This window comes from Saccopteryx bilineata, chromosome 1, assembly GCF_036850765.1.
Source record: "Saccopteryx bilineata isolate mSacBil1 chromosome 1, mSacBil1_pri_phased_curated, whole genome shotgun sequence".
In the NCBI taxonomy this organism is placed as follows: Eukaryota; Metazoa; Chordata; class Mammalia; order Chiroptera; family Emballonuridae; genus Saccopteryx; species Saccopteryx bilineata.
In genome coordinates this window covers 361,248,120-361,272,438 of record NC_089490.1, presented here as the reverse complement: position 1 = coordinate 361,272,438, position 24,319 = coordinate 361,248,120, and the positions used below count along the sequence as shown (strand labels likewise).

General features: G+C 40.3%; 2 protein-coding genes across 2 annotated transcripts in view; both read left to right on the top strand.

Moving 5' to 3' along the window:
- Positions 1–5,102: 5,102 nt before the first annotated feature.
- PSMA1 (proteasome 20S subunit alpha 1) lies at positions 5,103–17,149 on the top strand. Its single transcript, XM_066253847.1, has 10 exons — positions 5,103–5,205; positions 6,726–6,770; positions 7,002–7,103; positions 7,223–7,326; positions 9,880–9,968; positions 10,567–10,637; positions 10,755–10,884; positions 12,005–12,084; positions 15,684–15,794; positions 16,780–17,149. The coding sequence occupies exons 1-10, from the start codon at positions 5,203–5,205 to the stop codon at positions 16,834–16,836; spliced, it is 792 nt and encodes a 263-aa protein (XP_066109944.1). The 5' UTR covers positions 5,103–5,202; the 3' UTR covers positions 16,837–17,149.
- A 5,907-nt stretch (positions 17,150–23,056) lies between these two features.
- Positions 23,057–24,319, top strand: part of COPB1 (COPI coat complex subunit beta 1) — a 54,124-nt gene continuing 52,861 nt past the window's right edge. The window contains exons 1-2 of the mRNA XM_066251013.1: positions 23,057–23,191; positions 23,957–24,105. Coding sequence (XP_066107110.1) covers positions 24,015–24,105 — 91 coding nt within the window. The 5' untranslated portion in view covers positions 23,057–23,191; positions 23,957–24,014. The remainder of the gene's footprint in view (positions 23,192–23,956; positions 24,106–24,319) is intronic.

The window sequence follows — 24,319 nt, the reverse complement described above, 5'->3', positions numbered from 1 at the left end:
GGATTATTCTTCCTGTGCATTTGAAATAATTTAAAATATATAAATATGTTTTCCTTTTATAACTGAAAACAAAAGACCAACTGCAAACTAACCTCTTTCTTATATAACTGAGCAGTTAGAAAACAGAAGAGGGCATACTTCATAATCTTAGGTTCTACTTTTCAGTTGTTTTAGATCTATTATATTGTTCCTAGAAGTATAATATACACTAAACTAGATAACAGATTTTTTCTCATATTGGAAAAAAAGGTATTGTATACCTCCTGCACCCTGTAAAAATTTTAAATATTATTGTAATAGTCAGGGTACCAGCAAGAAACAGATGGCACATTCAAAAGGGGCAACTGAAAGGAGTATAATCAGAATGTGGGCAGGGAAACAGCAAGAGATGACACAGTACCGCTGCTAACTTGGCACCAACACAAAGGGAGAAGGGGTAACAAACAATCCATCTCCTACAGCCTTTTGATCTCCTGCTAATACCTTCCATAAACTGAGTTCAGTCAGAAGCCAGAGAGGAAGGGACCTAGCTGCTATAATCCATAAAGGGTGAAGTAGATACATTGGGGAACAGAGAATATCCAGCATGGTGACATCAAAGTGCAAGCAATTCTATGATTTTACTATAAGTATTTCCAAAGTTAAAGATTTCTATTGGAAGAGTACTGGAAACACAAAGTTTTGGACATTAGTCGTTGCTACTATGCAATATATAGATAAGAACATTTATTATAGTATTTTTACAATAGCAGAGACTTGGAAATAATCTAATTGTTTATCAATAATTAAGTAAATTAATGTATTTCCACACAAAGGAATACTAGTCATCTGCTGAAAATAATATAGATCATTAGTTATGGATATGAAAAGATGGCCATAACTTTTTTTTTTTTTTTACAGAGACAGAGAGAGAGATAGATAGGGACAGACAGACAGGAACAGAGAGAGATGAGAAGCATCAATCATTAGTTTCTTGTTGCAACAACTTAGTTGTTCATTGATAGCTTTCTCATATGTGCCTTGACCGAGGGCCTTCAGCAGACCGAGTAACCCTTGCTCGAGCCAGCGACCTTGGGTCCAAGCTGGTGAGCTTTGCTCAAACCAGATGAGCCCGCACTCAAGCTGGCGACCTCCAGGTCTCGAACCTGGGTCCTTCCGCATCCCAGTTCGACACTCTATTCACTGTGCCACCACCTGGTCAGGCAGATGGCCATAACTTTTTAAGTGTAGTATTCATTCAATAATATTTATTAACACTTAGTACCATATTTCCCCCTGTATAAGATGCACCCTTTTCCCCCGAAAAAATTTGGGATCTAAAAACAAGTGTGTCTTATACAGTGGTTACAGAATTTATTTTTTTTATTTGCCTTTCCTGCTTTTTCATGCTTGTTTTTGCACTCGTTGAAGACAGTGATTCGTCATCAGACACAGATGAGGACAAGCTAATGGATGGGAGTTTTGACAGTGATGAGGAGCTGTATGACTTTTATGATGAATAAAACTTGAGTTTAATAACTTTATGTAATACATTTTCTTTCAAATTTCGGGCCCCCTAATTAAGGTGCGTCTTATACATGGGAGAGTCTTACATATGGGAAATATGGTATGTGCTAGGCATTGTGCTAGGTGCTGGAGAAACAAAACAGAATACTCTGTTAATTTAAGCCTGCTAATTTAATCCACTAACTTAACAGTGATTTTACAAAATAACTAGTATTGTTGAATTTAAGGCAGAGGGCACTCATATATTACTTTCAGAAAATAAAAACATTTCTGGAAAGCAAGTTAGCACTTTTTATCAAAAGTCTTTAAAATATCCATTTCATTTAACCCTGCAATTTACTTCTTATAAATTTATTCTAAGGAAGGGAACACAGATGTATACAAAAAAATTGTATCAATCAGGTCATAAAAGAGTTGCTTCAGAGAAGGGGTATCTAATTATTAAAAAATAGGGACTTGGGGATATAAAATATATGTTCATAAGGCAGAATACTAGGGAGCTGTGTTTAATCTGAAAAAATGTTTAACTTGGAAAAATGTCTAAAATATAATTGTGAAAGGGTTTAAAAAGAGTGATACTAAATTGTCCTGAACTTGAGCAAATCACTTAAGTGATCTGAATCTGTTACTTCATATGCAAACTCAGATCCTGAATAATCCATTCAACTCTTACCTGAGTCTAGGTACTCATCCTTTCTTCACTACAAAGAAATAAGTCATCTTTGGCAGTTGGTAGGTGTTAGGTTGGCAACTGTTTGCAGAGCTGTCCTAAACTATTTCATCTGGGGATTAAAAGAGACTTTCAAAAGAGAAAATATGTATTTCAGAAGAAAATGTCCTAATAGTGAAACTAAGAGACATTAATAAGAGTGTGGTGGTTACGGGGGGGGGGGGAATGGGAGAGGGATAGAGGGTGAGGAGGGGCACAAAGAAAACAAGATAGAAGGTGACAGAGGACAATCTGACTTTGGGTGGTGGGTATGCAACATAATTGAATGACAAGATAACCTGGACTTGTTATCTTTGAATATATGTATCCTGATTTATTGATGTCACCCCATTAAAAAAAAATTATTAATTTAAAAAAAAAAAACAGGTAAACTGATGATGTACAAAATACTCTAGGCTAAAATTAAAGCCATATGAAACTCGGGAAAAAAAAAAAAAAGAAGAAGAAAATGTCCATTTTTTTCCTCAGTGCCTAATCAATCAGGCATCATGGTTGCCTTTGAGGACACAGAAAGACATGAATGCACTTAAAGAGTTCAAATTCTGGTGGGAGAAAACCAATAATAATGATGTGGAGTGATCAATGACAACAGAGCCTTGATGGATGTGTTCTCCTTTTGGACCCTGTTGGTCAAATAAGTTTGTAAACATGATATATATGTTTGCTCGCTTGTGACTTATAATGGGTATGGGGGACAGGCTATAAGCAGGCCAGGTTGTTGTAGCCTGAGGTTTGGTTTTGGGACTAAGCTTTTCCCCACACCCTTGACTGATTGTATGATCTGGGTGGTGCACTCTCATGAGAAATCCAATTATGCCTTGGATAAGTGACTTTGTATTGGAGACTTCCTTGTTTGTATATTGGATTAAGGGATTTTGGTTTTCTACACTATAAAGTGGGACAGACCAGGAGCTCAGACACACAGTTCCTGCTATCACAATTGCAGGGGCTCCCCTGATCCCTTGCCCTTCATGGGAAGAGCTGGTTTTCTGCTTTTCCCTTGTCTTCTTTTGTGGTTTGCCTGTCTTGGTGAGACACCAATAAATAGGATGGCCCCCCATCCTCTGACTCTGCCATTTCTTTATCGCCTGCCCGAATCCAATGGGAACCTGCATGTGAATGGTCATGATGACGGCTCCTGGCCTTACAGACCCCAATGTAGAAAGAAAAGTATGTTGTAAACAAACAACATACTCGAGTAAGAGTATGGTTGACACACAGCAGAGGGACCATTCTTTTGTGGCTTTTCGTGTGGCAGTCTTGCTCTTCTCAATCACGCAAAACCCCAAATCTCTGTGGATGTTTAATAAGAGGTTGAGCTGCACACTCCACCACTCCTAGTCGCAGCTGCCTTCTCCAGGGATTTCAGGTGTGCCCAGTTGGACCAGTGAGAAACTGGAGGGTATCTGCAACACACAGGTAAATCAGAAGATACAGGAACTAATGTTGTAAAGTGCCCAATCCTCAATTCCACGGGTTTTCGTAGAGACACCAAATCCAGATGAGTTTTGAAGAGTTTTATTAAAGGAGGAAATTTATTAAATATGCCAGCCGCATATAGTGTACACGAGGCAGCAGTACCAAATTGTGTGTGTCATTAATATTCTAGGGGCTGGTTATAAACCCTTAATTATACATGGGCAGGGGAAAAGCCTGACATCCCGGCACAAGCTTATAACCTTTGTTTTCACCTATACAGGTTTGGGAAAAGGATGAATTGGGGGGATGGGACACAATGCATTATTAGCAAGTTTATAACATTTGTCTATAGGATTCATAAAAAACATTTCTACAGCCCTGGCCAGTTGGCTCAGTGGTAGAGCGTCGGCCTGGCGTGCGGGGGACCCGGGTTTGATTCCCGGCCAGGGCACATAGGAGAAGCGCCCATTTGCTTCTCCACCCCCCTCCCCTCCTTCCTCTCTGTCTCTCTCTTCCCCTCCCGCAGCCAAGGCTCCATTGGAGCAAGGATGGCCCGGGCGCTGGGGATGGCTCCTTGGCCTCTGCCCCAGGCGCTAGAGTGGCTCTGGTCATGGCAGAGCGACACCCTGGAGGGGCAGAGCATCGCCCCCTGGTGGGCAGAGCGTCGCCCCTGGTGGGCTTGCCGGGTGGATCCGGGTCGGGCGCATGCGGGAGTCTGTCTGACTGTCTCTCCCCGTTTCCAGCTTCAGAAGAATACACACACACACACACACACAAACATTTCTACACATTAAAACTTACAATGTAACATAATAGTAAAAATGTCACTCTACATATTAAAAGATATTCCTATATTTTCTAGTGTTCACCTGACATTTCTTTGTTCAGAGATATATATATTAACTACAAACTTTCTGGAGGGGAGGGGTAGTTTCCATGGGGACAAAATGCCTGTAAATGGTCCATCAATATAAGAAAAGGTTTAATTTAATCTTTTCTCTTCCTGCTCCTGGCTAGCTATTCACTGGCTTCCTCACCGGTGTTGGGGGAGGTCAGGGAATCTAAATCTCCTTCCCCTCTGCATTCACACTACCATGCCATCGGCCACCCTAAACTGGTGTCAATCTCACAAGTACAAAAATCACATTCACAAAATATCTCTGCACGCCTAGCTCAAATTAATAAAATGTTCTTTAAGCTTCCTAAAATATCAATATTAATTATGTAGCCTTTGGTACCCCACAACACTACAACTTGGTAAGTAGCCGCCCCAGAGCTCTCAGGGTCCGCGGAGCATTCCTGGCCCAGGGTTTCCCGCCAATCTCTGTCCCACCTTTTCCTGAGGCCCCGCCCACTTCTGCGCGGCGGAGGGCTGGAAGGACGGGGAAGCAGCGGAAGCCTATCGATATCTCTGGAATAGACTTCTCTGCCCTGCGCCTCTGCCGGCGCAATCCCCCAGACTTCCGTGTAGATCGCCGAGCGGTAGTTTCGGCCGCACTCCTCGATCCGCTGCTAGCTCTACAGAAGGCGACAGCCGCGTTGGAACCATGGTGCGTTGAATTGCAAACCGAAGCAGGGTTGGGGTAGAGGTCGGCCGACTGGCGGATGACGAGCAGCGTCCCCTGTCCTCCTTAGGGCGGCCCAGGGCCACGGGGCTTGGAGACCGTAGGTTCGGGCAGTGATTCAGCATCTCCGGCCTGGCCCTTTCTCCGGGATGTTTCACTTTCTGCCAGGCCTTAGACACTAACTCACTCTTCCGTGAACTAACCGCGTTCGCCACTCCACTTCTCTTTCAGTGTATCAGATTCCGAGCACTACTGTGCTCTGTGTGGGAGGAGAGGGAGAAGAAAATTGGGCTTGACTTGGTGGCCTCCCTGTGCTGCCCTTGCGGACTTCACCCCACAGTTTGGGTTTCTGGACCGCACGCATTTATTTTCCTGCTGGGTCCATCTCATTTCCCTTTTCCCTTGAATTTGACCCGAAAAGTCCCTTTTCGGTCGCTTTGTCCAGTCACGTAGTCTTACAGAGGAATAAACCACGGCTGAGAGGAGAAGCGATGTTATCAGGATTACAACGCAGGTCTCAGGGCTTCCACTACTCGGCATTCTCACCTCCGCGATGATTCTCCCAAGTACTGTTCTGGCAGATTTGCTTTAATATCGTAATTAAAGCAGTAATTGTTCTGTCGCTATAGCTATCTGTGTCCACCTTTAACTACCTGAGGACATTTTTGTGTTTATTCATTCAATATGAATGTGTGTACAAGGCGCTGTTTTACATGTAGTGATGGTTCAAAGATAAATCAGACATGTCCCTGATCATAATATAAGGAAGAAAGGGATATGCAGGTAAAGAACTGGTGGGAGCGTGTGTTGTAAGAATTTTGGAAGAAAAGGTGGAGGAACTTCAAGAGACAAACATTTGAGCTAGTTTTTAAAAAAGGGATGCTTTTGCCCTGGTGAAGTAGATCAGTTGGTAGAACATCCTCTTGATAGCCAATGTTGCTGGTTTGATCCTGGTCCAGGCACATACAAGAATCAACCAATAAATGCATAAATAAGTGAAATAACAAATCAGTGTTTCTCTAAAAAAAAATAAAATTAAAAAGGAATGCATTTGACTAGTAGGGCATGGTATAAAGGAAGTGCGCAAGCAAAGACAGGAAATCAAGTTGACACTGAATGAACTTAAGTAATTGACTGACCCCAAAAAGGAGTACTATGACCGTTGGTAGAATTGGAAGTTGGGAAGATAGGTCCCATCTATACTGCTCACAAAAATTAGGGAATATTTTATCACTTCATATTCATTTTGAAATATCCCTTAATTTTTGTGAGCAGTTTATATAGATCTGCTTCCTCCCTCCCCCCACTAGCTCATGGTATATGTAGAATTAGCTTACAAGGGTGTACGTATAGTAGTAACCTCTTACAACGCTGTTGTATTAACAGCATTGTGTTATTGTTGAATGGGAACAAATGGGAAAACATTTTTTTTAATGATACAGCTAATTAAGAGTTGGGATCTGTAATATTATTATACAAATAGGTCTTTTTTCTTTTACTTTCAGTTTCGCAACCAGTATGACAATGATGTCACTGTTTGGAGCCCTCAGGTAAAATAAGGTTTTATTCTATTTCTGTGAACTGGCTTTTGGTGCTTGCAGTATGTTTACATACTTAGGAGCATATAGGTTGTGAGAAAATGGATTAGAATCACTGTAGACATTCCTGGAACCTAAATTCATCATTAATTTTCCTGGTTTAAAAAATTTGAGATTTGAATATGCTCACCTGAGATTTGGGAACTCTAATTTTAAATTTATAAGATTTCTTTTTTTCTTTAGGGCAGGATTCATCAAATTGAGTATGCAATGGAAGCTGTCAAACAAGGTTCAGCCACAGTTGGTCTGAAATCAAAAACCCATGCAGTGTTGGTTGCATTGAAGGTAAGTAAAGTAGTAAGTGTATCTCCCTTCTTTAATAAAAGAACTATCAAACATAAGTTTCATTGTATAGATAATAAAATTGTAAACTTGTTTTTATGTCTTGTAATGTCTCTATTTAGAGAGCACAGTCAGAGCTTGCAGCTCATCAGAAAAAAATTCTCCATGTTGACAACCATATTGGTATCTCCATTGCGGGACTTACTGCTGATGCTAGACTGTTGTGGTGAGTATAAACATGAAAAGTGAAAAAAAAATTCCTTTGGGTTTATATTTGATTTAATTTCTAGAAAAGATCCAGATAAAATATGTTCTCTACCAGAGTGTTTATAAGTTAAGATAGTGAATATGTTAGTGCCCTGGTCAGCAAACTGTGGCTTGCGAGCCACATGCAGCTCTTTGGCCCCTGAGTGTGGCTCTTCCACAAAATACCACGTGCGGGTGCTACCTCGATAAGGAAAGTACCTACCTATATAGTTTAAGTTTAAAAAATTTGGTTCTCAAAAGACATTTCAATAATTGTACTGTTGATATTTGGCTTTGTTGATTAATGAGTTTGCCGACCACTGCCTTAGTGGATTTGGGCTCATATTAAGTATTCCATTTCTTGATTCCTATAATAGTAACATATCTAATTAAGCATGCTAATACTTTTGAGAAATCACTGAATAATGTGATACTGTACTTGTTAACTCAGTGTATGTTGTTGGGGACAATGTTCAGTCTAAGAAGAGCTTGACAACTTTTGTCTGGTTTCTAAGAAATAGCAAAGCTATACTTGATTTCTTTAATACACCAGAATTTATTAAGCATTTATTTTTTTCAGAGCTTAATTCTGGATACAGACATACATAAATACAAAGGTTATTCAGACATAGTTCTTGTCTTCTAGAATCTAAAAATCTAGTAGTGTATTTATAATACAAGGTAGAAAGTGGAGAGTAATAGGCCCTGGCCGGTTGGCTCAGTGGTAGAGCGTTGGTCTGGCATGTGGCTGTCCCAGGTTTAATTGCTGATCAGAGCACACAGGAGAAGCGACTATCTGCTTCTCCACTCCTCCCCTTCCCCCTTCTCTCTCTCTTTCTCTCTCTCCTGCTCCCCCCCTCCCCTCCTCTCACAGCCATGGCTCTGTTGGTTCAAGCATATCGGCCCTGGGCACAGAGGATGGCTCTGTGAAGCCTCCACCTCAGGCGCTAGAAATAGCGGTTGCCAGCATGGCCCAGATGGGCGGAGCATCAACAGCAGACGGGTTGGCAGGTAGATCCCAGTCAGGGCATATGCAGGAGTCTGTCTCTATCTCCCCTCCTCTCACTTGGAAAAAGAAGAAGAAAAGAAGAAGTAGAAAGTAATAGATAGATTTCTGTGGGCGTCCAGATGAGAGATTATTTCTAATTTAGAGGTGTTCTGTAAATGAAGAGCCAGGACTTTGCAGTCATGCAGATTGAGTTTATTCCCACCTTTATCACTTAGTATCTGAGATTGGGCTAGTTATTAGAACTCTGGATTTTTTTTAGTATTATTTTTTCAAGGTTGTTGTTAAATAGCTAATATTTAGAGCCTTTAACAGTGCCTTCAGGTAATATGTGAGTGTATGTATTGGGTTTGTATGTATTGGGTTAGGGGGATTAATAAGCCAAAACTAATCTCTTTATGTCTGTGACTTAATTAGAGAAGAAAGAGTATAACCACTGAGGGGAATAGTAATGCTAATGTTTAAAAATTTCAAGATATCTAGTGAACCTCTGCTTTCTTAGGTCAGCAGTATAGTGACAGCATTATTGATATGTCACTCTTGAAATGTAAAATATATCGCACTGTCAAACATTTTATTAACCCAGTCTATCTAAAAAATTGTCATGTCAACATATAATCAATATAAAAACTATTGAGACATTTTAAGCTTTTTTATACTAAGTCTTTGAGATTTCATGTGTATTTTTCACTTAATGATACATCTCAATATTTAGACTAGACACTTTTTAGGTGCTTAGTCACATGTGATTAGTACCTACAATATCAGAGCATTGCAGTTTTAGACAGCCTTGGGAAGTGGACTTAAATAAAAGTGGTAAACAGTTTGGTTCCTACAATCAACATTTAATCATCAGATGTGACATACACATAAATTGGACAAAGCTATGCAGAAGAAATGCAGGTATCTGTTTATCCTCTTGGGTTTAATCATTAGGCATGAATTCCCTTTTCTCCAGTGTCAGACTTGTTTGAATCTTGTCAAGTTTATCAATGAGATTCAATAGTCTTGAGTTCAGTATCTCCACTAGAGTACTACTTATTGATAGAAGCAGCATTCATTGGCAAGAACATGTAGCAATGGTCGTAGTATGGATTCTTTTTCCTGCAATTGCTCTCTTGGGGAAATTTTAGTCAGCTCTCAAGAAAAAAACCAGAGTAGTTACTCTTTTTGCAGGCTGAAGACCTAGAATTCAAGACAATCTTGTTGATAGTGAGAAGGATAAAAGAAAGAATGCTCTTTATTGGTGGTATCTCTTGCTCAGCCTTTATTCTGTAAAGTGCTGTGAGACAAAGGTTTTCTAAAGGAATATTAATTTTTAAAAAAATCATGTGACCTCCCCTTACTCCCTCCCCCACCTCAGAGTTTGGTACAAAAATGCATCCTTCTACATCTTCCTGGTTCCTTATATGAATGTAATCCATGTAACTGTCTGAAAAAAAGCAAAAAGAAGTCAAACTACCTTATTTAGATTTGAAAAACTGTGATTTGAAATTACTAATTACAACTTTCTTGTTTCTGTTTCAGTAATTTTATGCGCCAGGAGTGTTTGGATTCCAGATTTGTATTTGACCGACCTCTTCCTGTGTCTCGTCTTGTAGCTCTAATTGGAAGCAGTATCCTTTTTCTGTTAACATTTTGAACATGAACTTAAAAGGATTTTGATACTTAATTTTATGTTAATAGGAATGTGGTAATATAAACATAGGTAAGATTTGGGAAGAAGCTTAGTTACTTTTCAATAAAAGAATGTTTAAAATTTAGGTGGAGAGTTGTAACTTTTATCATGGAAGAAGGGGTTCTAAGATAAGGAATTGGTTTGCTCTTTCATCAGCCCTCATTAGCAATGGCTATTTTGCAGACATAGATAAGTTCAATTTTAGGAAAACGAACCACACATCACTTTTAGAAGAGATTTAAAGTTTTTTATTGGTGGTTCTAGATGTCCCAAAATTTTTTTGACTGCTTATATCCAAAACAAATGAGGTTCTCTGCATGGGAGGAAAACATTTTGTTAGCACTGATTCTTGGGTTTGGTGGATACTGAAATATTTTTTAATATTAGATCAAAGAACTGCTCTGTTTTATTTTTTTTCTTCCTATGGTGGATTATGCAACTATTAAGAAATAAAAGCTCTTTGTTAATAGTGTTTAATTTGAAAATAAAGATAATACTTTATTCCTGGTTAGAACAGGCTCTTTAACTAATTCAAGAGACCCAGATACCAACCCAAAGATACGGTCGAAGACCATATGGTGTTGGGCTGCTTATTGCTGGTTATGATGTAAGTTCATAGAATGTTTTTTATAATAATGGTTTTTTAAAGCTGACTACAAATTTTCCAATTTTTAGTTCAACCAAAGTCAAGAATTAAGTACTTGTTTGTTTTTCCTATTTGTAGGATATGGGTCCTCATATTTTCCAAACGTGTCCATCTGCTAACTATTTTGACTGCAGAGCTATGTCCATTGGAGCCCGTTCTCAATCAGCTCGTACTTACTTAGAGAGACATATGTCTGAATTTATGGAGTGTAAGTGATTTTTTTTTTTGCCCCCTCTAGACTTTATATCGTGAATTAGCACAGTATCCTAAATGAAGAAAAAACTACAAGTTACAGGAAGAGTTTTTAAAAAAATTAAGCCCATGAAGTGTTTATTATCTCTGTTACACATGCTAGTTTTCACCCTTTCTAACTACCACAGTAGTTTAATTCACAGTAGACTTTTTCAAATACAAATATGTGTCCCCCACCTTGAAGACTCTTGATTTTATTGATTCAAAGTGTGCCCCAGACAGAGCTGAGAAACACTATAGTAGCTACTGTTTAAACCTCAGTGTTCTGTGATTCTATTCCTACTTTTAGCCACACAGACATTTCTGCATTAAGTAGTCCATAAACAAGTAAAAACTAAGTATAACTTGGGAAAAAAGGTAAAAGATATAAGATGTGATGATAAGGCAGGTTTTCAAGTGCTCTGCTTTTGCAAGGGCTATGGATTTTAACATACTTTTAAAATCATTTATTGAGGTGATGATGTGGATTTTCTTCCCCTTTCATTCTACTGTGGTGTATTGCACTCACTGACTTGGAATGTTAAACCCTTTGCATTCCTGGGAGAAATCCCTCTTAGTCATCTTGTATAATATAAATGATATGTTTAAATGTTTATATAAACATAAATGTTCCTGGATTCAGTTTGCTGGTATTTTGTTGAGGTTTTTTTGTGTCTATATTCATAAGTCAAATTGACCTATAGTTTTTTCTTGAAATGCCTCTGTCTAGTTTTTGTATGAGAGTAATACTGGCCACATAAAAAGGGCTGGAGACTCCTTTTATAAAGGGCGAAGACAGTGACTAGCATTCCATAGAATACATTTCACAAAACTTTGAACTTTATCATTTGTGAGTCAGGATTTTGATTTAACTTAGCATAAGGAAAAGTCAAATTTAGTAACAAAAATCATGTATCCTCTTAATAAATAAAACAATAAGCAACGTTATTATTAGATTATACGGCTAAACATTTAAACTTTTGTTTGTTTTTATTGTGACGTGTTTAGTATGTGACTAACACTATGATTTCAGTGTACATATCCAACAAATATGCCAAGTATGTAGATGGAAATAATTGTTCATTTATTATATATAGGCAATTTGAATGAATTGGTTAAGCATGGTCTCCGTGCTTTAAGAGAGACACTTCCTGCAGAACAGGACCTAACTACAAAGGTAAATATGTTTCTCAGTTGTAAATATTAACATTACAGTTTAATTATTTATTGCATAAATGTAAGTAATACTGAGTGTATGCTTATAGTCTTTAATTTAAGAGATGGTTACCTTGGTTCATTCTTTCTCTTGAAGCTATTCACTAAGTTATCTGATTTTGAAATGATTTTTGAACCTTTTTTTTTTAGTATAAAACCACTTGGTTTGATATAAAATGTTCTTTATTTCTTCATCAGAGAGGAGTGTCTTCATATTATTATTTCAGTTAACAGATATACTTACATATTAAGCACCTACCACATGCAGGCACTAAGCATCGAGAATATAGTGAACACAGTAAACATCTTGTCCTTTGTGATACATATATCGAAGTGGGGGCAGATAGAGAATGTACGCATAAGTAAATTATGTAGTATACTAGATATCGATAAGTGCTGTAGAAACAAAACAGGTTAAGAGGCGAGTGACCAATTGAATGTAGGAAGGCGATATGGTGGGTATAATTTAAAATAGGATTCAAGGATGGCCTCACTCAGAGAAGAATCTGGGCCCTGGCTGGTTGGCTCAGTAATAGAGTGTCCACCTGGCATGTGGAAGTACCAGGTTTGATTCCCAGTCAGGGCACACATGAGAAGCGACCATCTGCTTCTCCAGCCCCGCCCTTCTCTCCTCTCACCCCCACAGCCATGGCTTGAATGGTTTCAGCAAAGTTGGCCCTGGGCACTGAGGATGGTTTATTGGCCTCATCTCAGGCTCTAAAAAAAAAATAGCTTGGTTGCCAAGCAATGGAGCAGTAGCCCCAGATGGGCACAGTGTGGCCTGGGTAGAGGCTTGCTGGGTGTATCCTGATTGGGCACATGCAGGAGTCTGTCTCTCTGCCTCCTTGCCTCTCACATAATAAAGAAAAAAAAAGAAAGTGGATTTTGAGGAAAAGATCTAAAGGGGGTTAGTGAATAAGCCATATAGTTAACTAGAGCAAGATTATTCCAGGGAATGCAAGTGCAAGGACTTTGGATCCAGAATGTTTCTATAATTTGAGGCATGGAGGTAGTAGTGTTGAAGTTAGTAATCAAGAAGAAAAGAGCCTGATGAGGCAGTGGCGCAGTGGATACATCAGACTGGGATGCAGAGGACCCAGGTTCAAAACCCCGAGGTCACCAGCATGAGCACAGGCTCACCAGCTTGAGCATAGGGTCAATGGTTTGAGCCCAAGGTTGCTAGTCTGAGCTCTGCTGTAGCCCTCCAATCAAGGCACATATGAGAAAGCAATGAATGAACAACTGAGGTCCCGCAGTGAAGAATTGATGCTTCTCATCGCCCTTCCTGTCTGTCTGTTTCTATCTGTCCCTATCTCTGTCTCTGTCACAAAAAAGGAAAGTCAGAGAAGAGATGGAGTCCAGATGGTGTATGCCATATAAACCATTGTAGGTACTTTGGATTTTACTCTGAGTGGGCTGTTAGAGTTTGAGCAGAAGGATACCATGATTTGATTTAGTTTTTAAAAGAGTCACTCTGGTTGCCATTTTGAGTGATTATAGTAGAAGCATGGGTTGAAATAGTTTTAAGACTGTTAACAGTAATTCGGGTGAGAGATTGTGGTGGATTAGAGCAGAGTTGGAGATGATGAGAAAGGGTTCAGTTCTGGGTATATTTTGAAATTAAAGCCAAAAATGTTTGCTAGTAATTTGGTTGTGAGAATGTGAAGGGGGCAGATGTCTTCAAAGTTTTTGGCCTGATAAACAAAAGAGATTTATCATTTGCTGAGATGAATAAGATAGTGGGAGGAATAGGTTTTGAGAAAGAAGTTGTGAAAGAAAGTCAGGGAGTAATTTTAGGACATAGAACATTTGAAATGCCTCTTGTTTGTCCACTTAATGATATAGAGTAAGCACTTATCACATAAACACCCCATGGAGTTTGGTGGAGAATGGTCTAGCCTAGAGTCACAAATTTTGGCATCATCATATAGAAAATGGCTTTCAGAGACTGGACTGGATGAGATTGTTAAAGGAATTGAATGGTTAGACAGGAGGTTTGAAGACTGGGCAAGAACATTCTACCCTTTAGAGATTGGGTAGTGAGGAGGTATTACCAAAAAGGACAGAGAAAGATGGCCAGGGAAGAGGTAGGAGGAAAACTTGGAAAATAAGGCATCCTTAAAAGCAAATGAAGAAACTATTTCAAGGAGGAGAAAATAAAAACTTGTTAATAGATCAAGGAAGATGTAGATTGGGAATTGGCCATTAGATTGTAGTGTGTCCCTGTGGACTTGAGTAGACAATCTTAATGGAATGGTGGGGCAAGAGCTTGATAGGAATGGGATCGGGAGAGAATGGGAGAAGAGGAATTGGTGGACAGCTCTTTGAAGGATATTTTCTGTTGTGGGTCTAGAGAAATGGGGTGGTAGCTGGAAGAGAAAAAATAGAGGATTGTTACTTTGGTTTTTATAAAGTGGGAAATACTACAGCATGTCTGCTCCATGACAATAAACCAGTATAAGAGAAAACATATATGTAGGAGAAATATGAGAAAACCTGTCAATTTCTTTGAACAGGAAACAGTTGGAAAGGTAGGTCTTACAGGATAATTGGTTGATTCATTCACAGTAACAGGCAAGGAGAAAGTGCATGGGGATACAGATACAGGAAAGAGTGGAGACTGGGAGCTTGTAAATGTTCTCTTCTCATATAATAAAGAAAAAAAAAAGAAAGTGGATTTTGAGGAAAAGATCTAAAGGGGGTGAGTGAATAAGCCATACTAGAGCAAGATTTTGCTTTTATTTTCTCAGTGAAATAGCAGGGTTTTCAACTGCAAGGAGAATGGTCCAGGAGAAGGGAGATTGAATGATATAGGAACCTGGGATACAGTGCAGGAACCATTAAGGGCTTTCTTGAAGTTAATAATCATTAATTAAAATGAGATCCATCAGCATTTTGTTATAGTGGTTGGATAGTTATATATATGTGAAAACTTTATAGCCTGCATAATCTTTTCTAAACAAATTTTCCTGTTATAAAAATAATATTCTTTTTTAAAAATTAGGATAATACATTAAAACATTTTAAATTTGTTTAAAATACTTAAAATGCCATCCTTCCAAGATGACTTTCTTTTACAAGTTGGCTATTTAGTTGACTGTTGACATTTATAATTTGGAAAAGTTTGCTCAGGTACCTGGTTCCTGATTCCATATTTTTACTGAAACATAGAAAATGAACTATATTTTTATGCCTAAAATTTTCACTAAAATTTTAATTTTACAGGAGCTATTTTGCCCTGGTTAGCATTCAGTGAACATTTTAAGTACAGTACTGCCCTGTAATTTTTCCATGTAGAGCATAGTTGTGAGTGGCTTGTTCCCTCACACTTATCTGCAGCACTTTCCTGTTGTCAGCCAATTTGCAAATTTTCTAGATGACATAGACCTTAGGGCTTATTCATGATTATCAAAAGTGAGTATTTAAATCTGCAAATTACAAGGGCTTACTAGTTAAGTCTTTTTCAAGTGCTATATAAATTTTTATTCTGCTTTTCTTCCCCTCAATATTTATCATGTGATTTTCAACCTTTTTTCTCTTTACCTTTTTTCCCCCCCTCAGAATGTTTCCATTGGAATTGTTGGTAAAGACTTGGAGTTTACAATTTATGATGATGATGATGTGTCTCCATTCCTGGAAGGTCTTGAAGAAAGGCCACAGAGAAAGGCACAGGTATATAACTAATCATAACACAAGAGGCTTTGATTTTATGGTAAACTGCTGTTCCTACCACAACTGTAAAAATCTACCATTTTTGTCTTCTAACTATTGAGATAAGCTCATAATTCAAATAGCAGTAGGAAAACTAGGCTGAGTAACGTAAAATACTGATTGGGCAGTGATCTCTGTAAACACAAAAAGTGTTGATTATATTTGATACTTCTCACAATTCTGTGGGTTGACTGAGGCTCAGCTAAGATGGTTATTTTGCTGGTCTCACTTCAGTCTCTAAAGCACTACAGTCAGTTGAGGGGTAGGGCTAGAACATCCAACATGGCTTTACTCACATGTGCTCTTCAGTCACACTTTCTAGGTATCTTAGAGGGGTAATTAGAAGACTGGGACCTCTGCTAGGATGACTAGGTGTCTGTCTTGTAGTCTTAAGGCCTCTCTTTCACAAGGGTCTCTAACGGGGTAGCAGCTCAGAGCTTGCAAAAGTTCAAAAGCTCAGAAATGAAAGCTGTCAGGCATTCTTAAGGCTGAGGCCCAGGACTAGCACAGCATCGCTTTGGCACATCTCATTGGCTAAAACAAGTCATAGGGACAGCCAGGAGTCCACAGAAGTGGGAATAAGAAAAAACTCACTGGGACCAGTTTTGAAAACTAAGGTGGCTCTTCACAAATACTGAGAAAGGATCAAAAAGTGTTGGTGAATATCAGGTTAAATAGTGGTCTTTTATATTGAGTATTTAGAATATACATTTACTATTTATAAATGCTTATATGATATCTGTGTGATTGGAAATAAGGTATCCTGTACAGGAATTTGTTCTACAGCATGAATTTCTTTTCAATTTGGAAGGGATATTGTTGGTTTTTGGAGGAGCAAGATTTGCATTTTTTAAACTGCTGTTGGAAGGCCTTTTATTCTTGAGGAAGACAAAATATGATAAACTGGTGTAATATTGCACTTTTTTTTTTTTCTTCCTTTCTTAAGCCTGCACAGCCTGCTGATGAACCTGCGGAAAAGGCTGATGAACCTATGGAGCATTAAGGGTTACCCCCCAGTCTATGTGTGTTATCAACTGTGTAAGAATGCAGGAACACGTGCTGATGACACTGATCTACACTTTGAACTAACAGCTGCAGTGGTGGAGTGGTTTGTTTTAGGAGTCAGTCCAGACGTGAGTTTTTTCCAAGCAACTTCACTCAAACCATATAATGGGATGCATTTTTCTTTGAGAGGGTCTGTATAATCATTTTCTAGAAAGTATAGTTATCTGTACCAATGTTTTTATATGAAGAACATAGTGTCTTTGTGGTTTTAAAGACAACTGTGAAATAAAATTGTTTCATCTGCTGGTGTATTGGGTTTTTGTTTTCTAAGTATGTTCAGCTAGGATGTGAGGGTGATCTGGCTGCAACATCTGTCATCCCATTGATCGCCAGGGTTGATTTGGCTGATCTGGCTGGCTGGGCAGGTGTCCCCTTCCTCACCACTCCTTTTGTGTTCCTCCCAAAGCTGCATGCTCCAAGAGAACAACCTTCCCCAATACAGGAGAGGACAGTTCTTTGGTCAAGGGTATATGAGTAGCTGTGCTCTTCTACTAGAACCTCCAAATAAGTTTTCAAGTATCTTCAACTATATAAATAGTAGTATAAGATTACAACTGGTCATTTGCAAAATTTGTCACATAAACTTGCTTATTTTTAGTGGTGGGAAAAAAATAATACCTCTTATCTATCACAGCCTTATACCAATTTCCCAATGTATGGACTGGGCTGCAGGAGAATTCATGGAGATTTGATTCAAAATATTAATTTATGAATGGTTTTTCTTTCAACCAGCAGATGGCAATAGTGATAGCTCTGGTCTCATCCTAGGGAACTTTTGCAAAAATAACAAAAGGGAAAATTTTAATCTGAAACTGTCATTTCCACTTACCTTGCCCAGCCACACTCTGTCATAATGTTTAGGCTGCCTTCTATTATTCCTGTGAGTTGTGTACCAAGATAGGGCAGAACAGTTCTTATCTTAGATCATGCAGAGTGAACTTAGAGGAAATATAATTTGAAAAACCAAACCAATCAAAAGTTTTGCTGCTAAGAAGCCTAGAGGGGTTATTTTCTAAGATTTATATCTTTCTGGAGAGGAGCAGTTAGTTCCCTTGTAGATAGAGAGCTTGGTTGGACCCAACTTTGCTGATTAGGTATTATTGGTTTGGGGCAAGTTATTAAGCCCTATTTTAAGGAAATACTTTGGAGAATTATACTGCTTAAAAAAATTAGGAGATATTTTATCACTTCACATTTATTTTGAAATATCCCTTAATTTTTGTGAGCAGTATATTTATTTTGAAGGTTAAATCAGAGAATTTATATAAAAATACTATGTATACTAAAAAATTCATAGTGTTTAATTTTTTTTCAGGTACCCCAAAACTTTAAAAGCGTTAATAGGTTTAAACCTCTGACTTCTTGAGTAGAGAGTGATTAAGAGAAACTGGCAACTTTGTTGAGAGAAAGACCTCTAAGTACAGGAACACATGAGATGTCAGTCTCCACTCTGAGTCTCCCTCAAGAGTCTGCCATTTGAGCTTGGGATGAAGGCCACAAGTAGGATGTGGCCATTTAACCAACAGTGGAGTTGCATAAAGTATGTGTGACTTTCACAAACAATATAAAACTGAATAAGAGGGAGTCCTCCCACTTGCCTTCAGATTTAATGGGTATATACTCTAGTGGAGGGAGAATAAGTGGGAAATTTCATAATCTATTCTGTTTTTAGGCAGGTCTCTTCCCATGTGCCTTTCCTGGCCTGAGCCTTTTTCTTTATTAAGTGGCTATTGTTTAAAAATTATGTACGTGTGCCTCACTTTTGTACGCTGTTCCCTAAATATAAATCAATTACTTGGCTGACACTCAGCTGGTGGGGGGAGACTGATCTATACTGTGCTTTGGGGGCAATTTTAGTAATATTTTTCAGTGTGTGGTTTTTAGTCTTAAACCCGGACTTTAAAATTTTCCCAAGGTCGCTGGCTTGAGCAAGGAATCACTGGCTCAGATGGAGTCCCCTGGTCAAGGCACATGAGAAAGCAATCAGTAAACAACTGACTAAAATGCTGCAACTATAAGTTGATGTTTCTCATCTCTCTCCTTTACTGTCTCTGTATCTCTTGCTTAAAAAAAAAAAAAGCAGTAAAGTAGATGACAGGATTCAGGTTCTAGTCCCAGCTTTTTCAGTGTTTAGCCATTTTGCATTTTAGCGTAAGTCCCTTTTTTCTAGGCTTTGATTTCCTAGACTTTAAATTTTTATGATTCTTGGTATGTGACAAGGTCCTTGCTCTCTATCACTTAAAAATCATTCAAGCCTGACCAGGCGGTGGCGCAGTGGATAGAGCGTCGTACTGGGATATGGAGGACCCAGGTTCAAGACCCCAAGGTCGCCAGCATGAGTGCGGGTTCATCTGGTTTGAGCAAAGCTCTCCAGCTTGGACCCAAGGTCACGGGTTTGAGCAAGAGGTTACTTGGTCTGCTGTAGCCCCACGGTCAAGGCACATATGAGAAAGCAATCAATGAACAACTAAAGTGCCACAACAAAAAATTGATGATTCTCATCTCTTTCCCTTCCTGTCTGTCCCTATCTATCCTTCTCTTTGACTCTCTGTCTCTGTCAAAAAAATAAATAAAAATTTAAAAAAATCATTTAAAATGATGTGATTACATGTTAGAGTAAAATAAGTCCCAAAACAAAAGTGCATGTTATAAACATCAGGAAGAATCAGGGTATATAAGGTTCTGACATATGCTCAACAAGCTCTGTATTTAAGAATATACAACAAAATGTATATACTGCCTATGACAATTTTAACTGCAGACCTTAAACGAAGTTTTATAGAACATTGCAGATTTTTTTTGCCTTTTATCAAATTTAATAGTTTACTTAATAACTTGGTCACAGTATGCCTCCTTTTTTTTTTTTTTTTTTTTGTATTTTTCCAAAGTTAGAAGTGGGAGGCAGTCAGACTTCTGCATGCGCTCGACTGGGATCCACCCGGCATGCCCACTAGGGGGCGATGCTCCATTGCAACTGGAGCCATTCTAGCCCCTGAGGCAGAGGCCATGAAGCCATCCTCAGCACCCGGCCCAACTTTGGTCCAGTGGAGCCTTGGCTGTGGGAGGGGAAGAGAGAGATAGAAAGAAAGGAGAAGGGGAAGGGTGGAGAAGCAGATGGGTGCTTCTCCTGTGTGCCCTGGCCAGGAATTGAACCTGGGACTTCCACACACCAGGCTGATGCTCTACTGCTGAGCCAACCGGCCAGGTCCAGTAAGGCTTATTTTATTCTGTAATACAGTGGATCCTCCAAGACAACCAAAGTGGGTGAACTAGGAAAGGGCTTCCAGATCCCCAACCTGCTGAGCTTTCTTAATGCTGTCTAGTTTTTATGCTTTTGGGGGCTTTATTTCATGCCAACAGATTGTTATCTCTTGATAGGTATTTGTAAAAATTATGTGTTAAAAATGAATACACAGGTCTGAGTTGTGGTGGTGCAGTGGGTAAAGCATTTATCTGGAATGCTGAGGTTGCCGGTTCGAAACCCTGGGCTTGCCTGGTCAAGGGAGTTGATGCTTCCTGATCCTCCCTCCTTTTCTTTCACTCCCCCCCCCAAAATGAATAAAATCTTTTTAAAAAAATGAATCCACAGAAATGGAACAACCTGCTTGCTGTACACACATTTTGAGTTGATCTCGGAATTATGCTGAGTGAAAAAAAAGCCTATCTCAAAAGGTTATAGTGTCTGATTTATTTAGAATACATCTTCGAAATGACAATTATTGAAAGGTAAACAGGTTAGTAGTTGCCAGGGGTTACAGAGGGAGGTGGCTGTAACTATAAAATGAGGGGAATGGTCTGTGAAATAGAATTGTACCTTATCATGATATGGTGATCACACGAATCTAAACATGGTAGCTAAATACATGTACACAAAAGAATGTAAAACTGGTGAAATGTGAGAAGTGAATCTATCAATATCAATTTTCTGGGTTTGCTATTTTACTATATACAAGTTATTACCATGGAAAGACACTAGATACAAAATATTGTATATGGGATTTCTATTTATGTCACTACAATTAAAACAGTTTTTAAAAAATGAATGCACAGCCTGACCAAATGGTGGTGCAGTGGGTAGAGCGTTGGTCTGGGATGTGGAGGACCCAGGTTCGAGACCCCTGAGGTTGCCAGCTTGAGTGCGGGCTCATCTGGTTTGAGCAAGGCTCACCAGCTTGAGCCCAAAGTCGCTGGCTGGAGCAAGGGGTCACTTGGTCTGCTGTAGCCCCCCCCCCATCAAGGCACATATGAGAAATCAATCAATCAACAACTAAGGAACCACAACAGAGAATTGATGTTTCTAATCTCTCTCCCCTTCTGTCTGTCCCTCTCACTGTCTCTGCCAGAAAAAAAAAAGAATGCACAGATTTTAGCACTGAATGTTCTATAGACACATGGCCTTTGTGATATACACTGCTCAGAAAAATTGGGATATTTTGGCCCTGGCCGGTTGGCTCAGTGGTAGAGCGTCGGCCTGGCGTGCAGAAGTCCCGGGTTCGATTTCCGGCCAGGGCACACAGGAGAAGCGCCCATCTGCTTCTCCACCCCTCCCCCTCTCCTTCCTCTCTGTCTCTTCCCCTCCCGCAGCGAGGCTCCATTGGAGCAAAGATGGCCCGGGCGCTGGGGATGGCTCCTTGGCCTCTGCCCCAGGCGCTAGAGTGGCTCTGGTCGCAACAGAGCGAACCCCCAGAGGGGCAGAGCATCGCCCCCTGGTGGGCGTGCCGGGTGGATCCCGGTCGGGCGCATGCGGGAGTCTGACTGTCTCTCCCCGTTTCCAGCTTCAGAAAAAAAAAAAAAGGGATATTTCAATATGAAGCGATAATATATCCCCTAATTTTTGTGAGCAGTATATTTTGGGTGCTCAAGGACCTTAATTTTTGTTTGAAGGTCCAAAAAGAGGCAATCTCAAAATAGCTGGATTCTAGAGAGATAAGGCACTGTGTTCTACCTCCCTAACGGAGGGTAACCCGTCAGTAAGGACAGGTTCTGTCAGACCTCTTTGTTTTCACAATATTTTGTTTAAGGCTTCAGAGAGTGTGTGTGTGTGTGTGTGTGTGTTTTGTATTTTTCTGAAGCTGGAAACGGGGAGAGACAGTCAGACAGACTTCCGCATGCGCCCAACGAGATCCACCCGGCACGCCCACCAGGGGACGACGCTCTGCCCCTCCGGGGGGTCGCTCTGTTGCGACCAGAGCCACTCCAGCGCTGGGGCAGAGGCCAAGGAGCCATCCCCAGCGCCCAGGCCATCTTTTGCTCCAATGGAGTCTCGCTGCGGGAGGGGAAGAGAGACAGAGAGGAAGGAGAGGGGGACTGGTGGAGAAGCAGATGGGCGCTTCTCCTGTGTGCCCTGGCCGGGAATCGAACCCAGGACTTCTGCACGCCAGGCTGACGCTCTACCACTGAGCAAACCGGCCAGGGCCAAGGCTTCAGTTTTTTAAACAATAATTGGCCAGAAAACCCTTTTTTGAGAGGGGTGGGAATACAGAACCTCAAATGGGCAAAACCAAAGATTCTATGCCTGACCGTAGCTGTAAAAATTAGGTCTTTGGAGATAAGTAAAATCCTTTGAAACAGTGACTGTTTTAATGTATAAAATCTCCCTTTATGCATAAAAAGTTTATAATTTGCTGGGAGTTAAGAAGGATCATGAACGGGACCGTTACAATAACAAAAAAGACCAGAAATCACAGGAGAGCGCCTTTGATGTGAAGCTGCAAAGGCAGAGATTCGGATTACTGCAAATGTTAAGAACTGATATGGATCTCCGTATGATCTAGTGTACCTTATTGGAAGGACTGAAGTTACTTACCCAAAGAGTATTTACTTATTTTCCCAGTTTATTAGTGGGTAAACTAGGAAAGCGCTTCCAGCTCCCAATCTTGTGCTCTTTTCCACTGGACCACACAGCCCTCTACAATGTGTATCCCCTCCCTGCAAACTTTCTCCCCTTGGCTGTTTTAATTCCTGGAATAAGAAGCAATTTCTAAATAGTGTTTAAATGACCACAGCGGTTAATCAAGGCACGCAGGAAAAACACGAGTATTTCCAGTCCTTCCCGTGGCCTAAGCCAACCACGGACGAAGAAAAAGATAAAGGTATACTTGCAGCGCGCAGCCGCAGGACGGAGAAGGCATGTCCTCTCTGAGTTGCCGTAGGTGCTAGATGGCTGTAGCTTCGGTCGTCCCCCCCCACCCCTTCCACGTCAGCCCTGGACGGCGGAGCCGTGGCTGCTGCTGGGGGTTGGAGCCGGCGTAGACGGTCCCGCAGTTACCCCAGTTGCTGACCCTCGGTGCCAGGTAGTGGGCGACAAGTCCCCAATCCCAAAGGCGTGGCGGTTTGGGCAGAGTCGAAGAAACTGGCTGTCTAGCGGGGAGAGGCGGAAGGGGGAGCGACTAGGCCGCTGGCGTCCAGGCCTGGCGAAGTGGAGCAAGGGGTCAGGGAAGCTCTGGGCAGGCGTTCCGTCCCGGCCGGCGCCCTGGCCAGGGGTCTCCTCCCTCCCAGACGCCCCACGTTACTGCAAGCCGGGGCTTGCTCTGCAGGAAGAAAGGGGCAGCGAAGGGGCGTGGAGTGCGGCGCACGGAGAGAGGGACCCACGTACGCAGAGTCTGGTCCCACCGTTAAACGCCGTAATACACTGTAAGGTTTTAGCAGAGTAATCGTACAGGGTCTCTTTAACTCCAGCAGTTCAGATTGTTTGCTATGTTAAATCCCTTCGATAGCCGGGTGGGGTGGGGCCTGGCGTCTGTCACAGTGTGGTGGGCCTTCATTCTGCAGAACAGCATTCTAAACGCTGGGCCGGGTTGTAGAGTGGGAGATAATATACCTTAGGTCGAAACTGACAAGTGTGTGTGTGTGTGTGTGTGTGTGTGTGTGTGTGTGTGTGTTTTAATTAGATTCTATTTCTGTGGGACATAATATAGATTGACGTAACCCCTGTAATATTTCAAAATGCATGCTAAACTGAATGAACTTTAGACGGTAAAGATCGCGGTAGTTAGTGCTTGTGTTTTTGTTTTATTGGTTTTTTACTTGTACTGATGTCTTTGTATTTCTTTTTCTAGGTTTTTTGGCATCTAGTATCCGTAAATCTTGTATCAAGGGTTGGTTATCACCGGAACCATGACGGCTGCTGAGAACGTGTGCTATACGTTAATTAACGTGCCAATGGATTCAGAACCACCATCTGAAATTAGTTTAAAAAATGATTTAGGTAAACTTTGATAATATTTTGAAAATGAATGGAAATAAAAAGCTCATTTATATTTCAATTTTCGTTATAATTAGGAATGCTTAATTTTTGTCTTTTTTCCCCCTACAATCTGTTCCTTAGAACTTTCGTCTTGTTAAAAATCAAAACTTGTCACCCGTAGATTTGCTATATTGGTTTTTGGAAATACAGTATCTCAGTTCAGCTTAGCAAAGCT

Coding starts and splice junctions, on each gene's coding strand:
- PSMA1 (XM_066253847.1), top strand. Junction 6,771..7,001: donor TCACTGTTTGGAGCCCTCAG/GTAAAATAAGGT, acceptor TTTTTTCTTTAG/GGCAGGATTCATCAAATTGA. Junction 7,327..9,879: donor GCTGATGCTAGACTGTTGTG/GTGAGTATAAAC, acceptor TTTCTGTTTCAG/TAATTTTATGCGCCAGGAGT.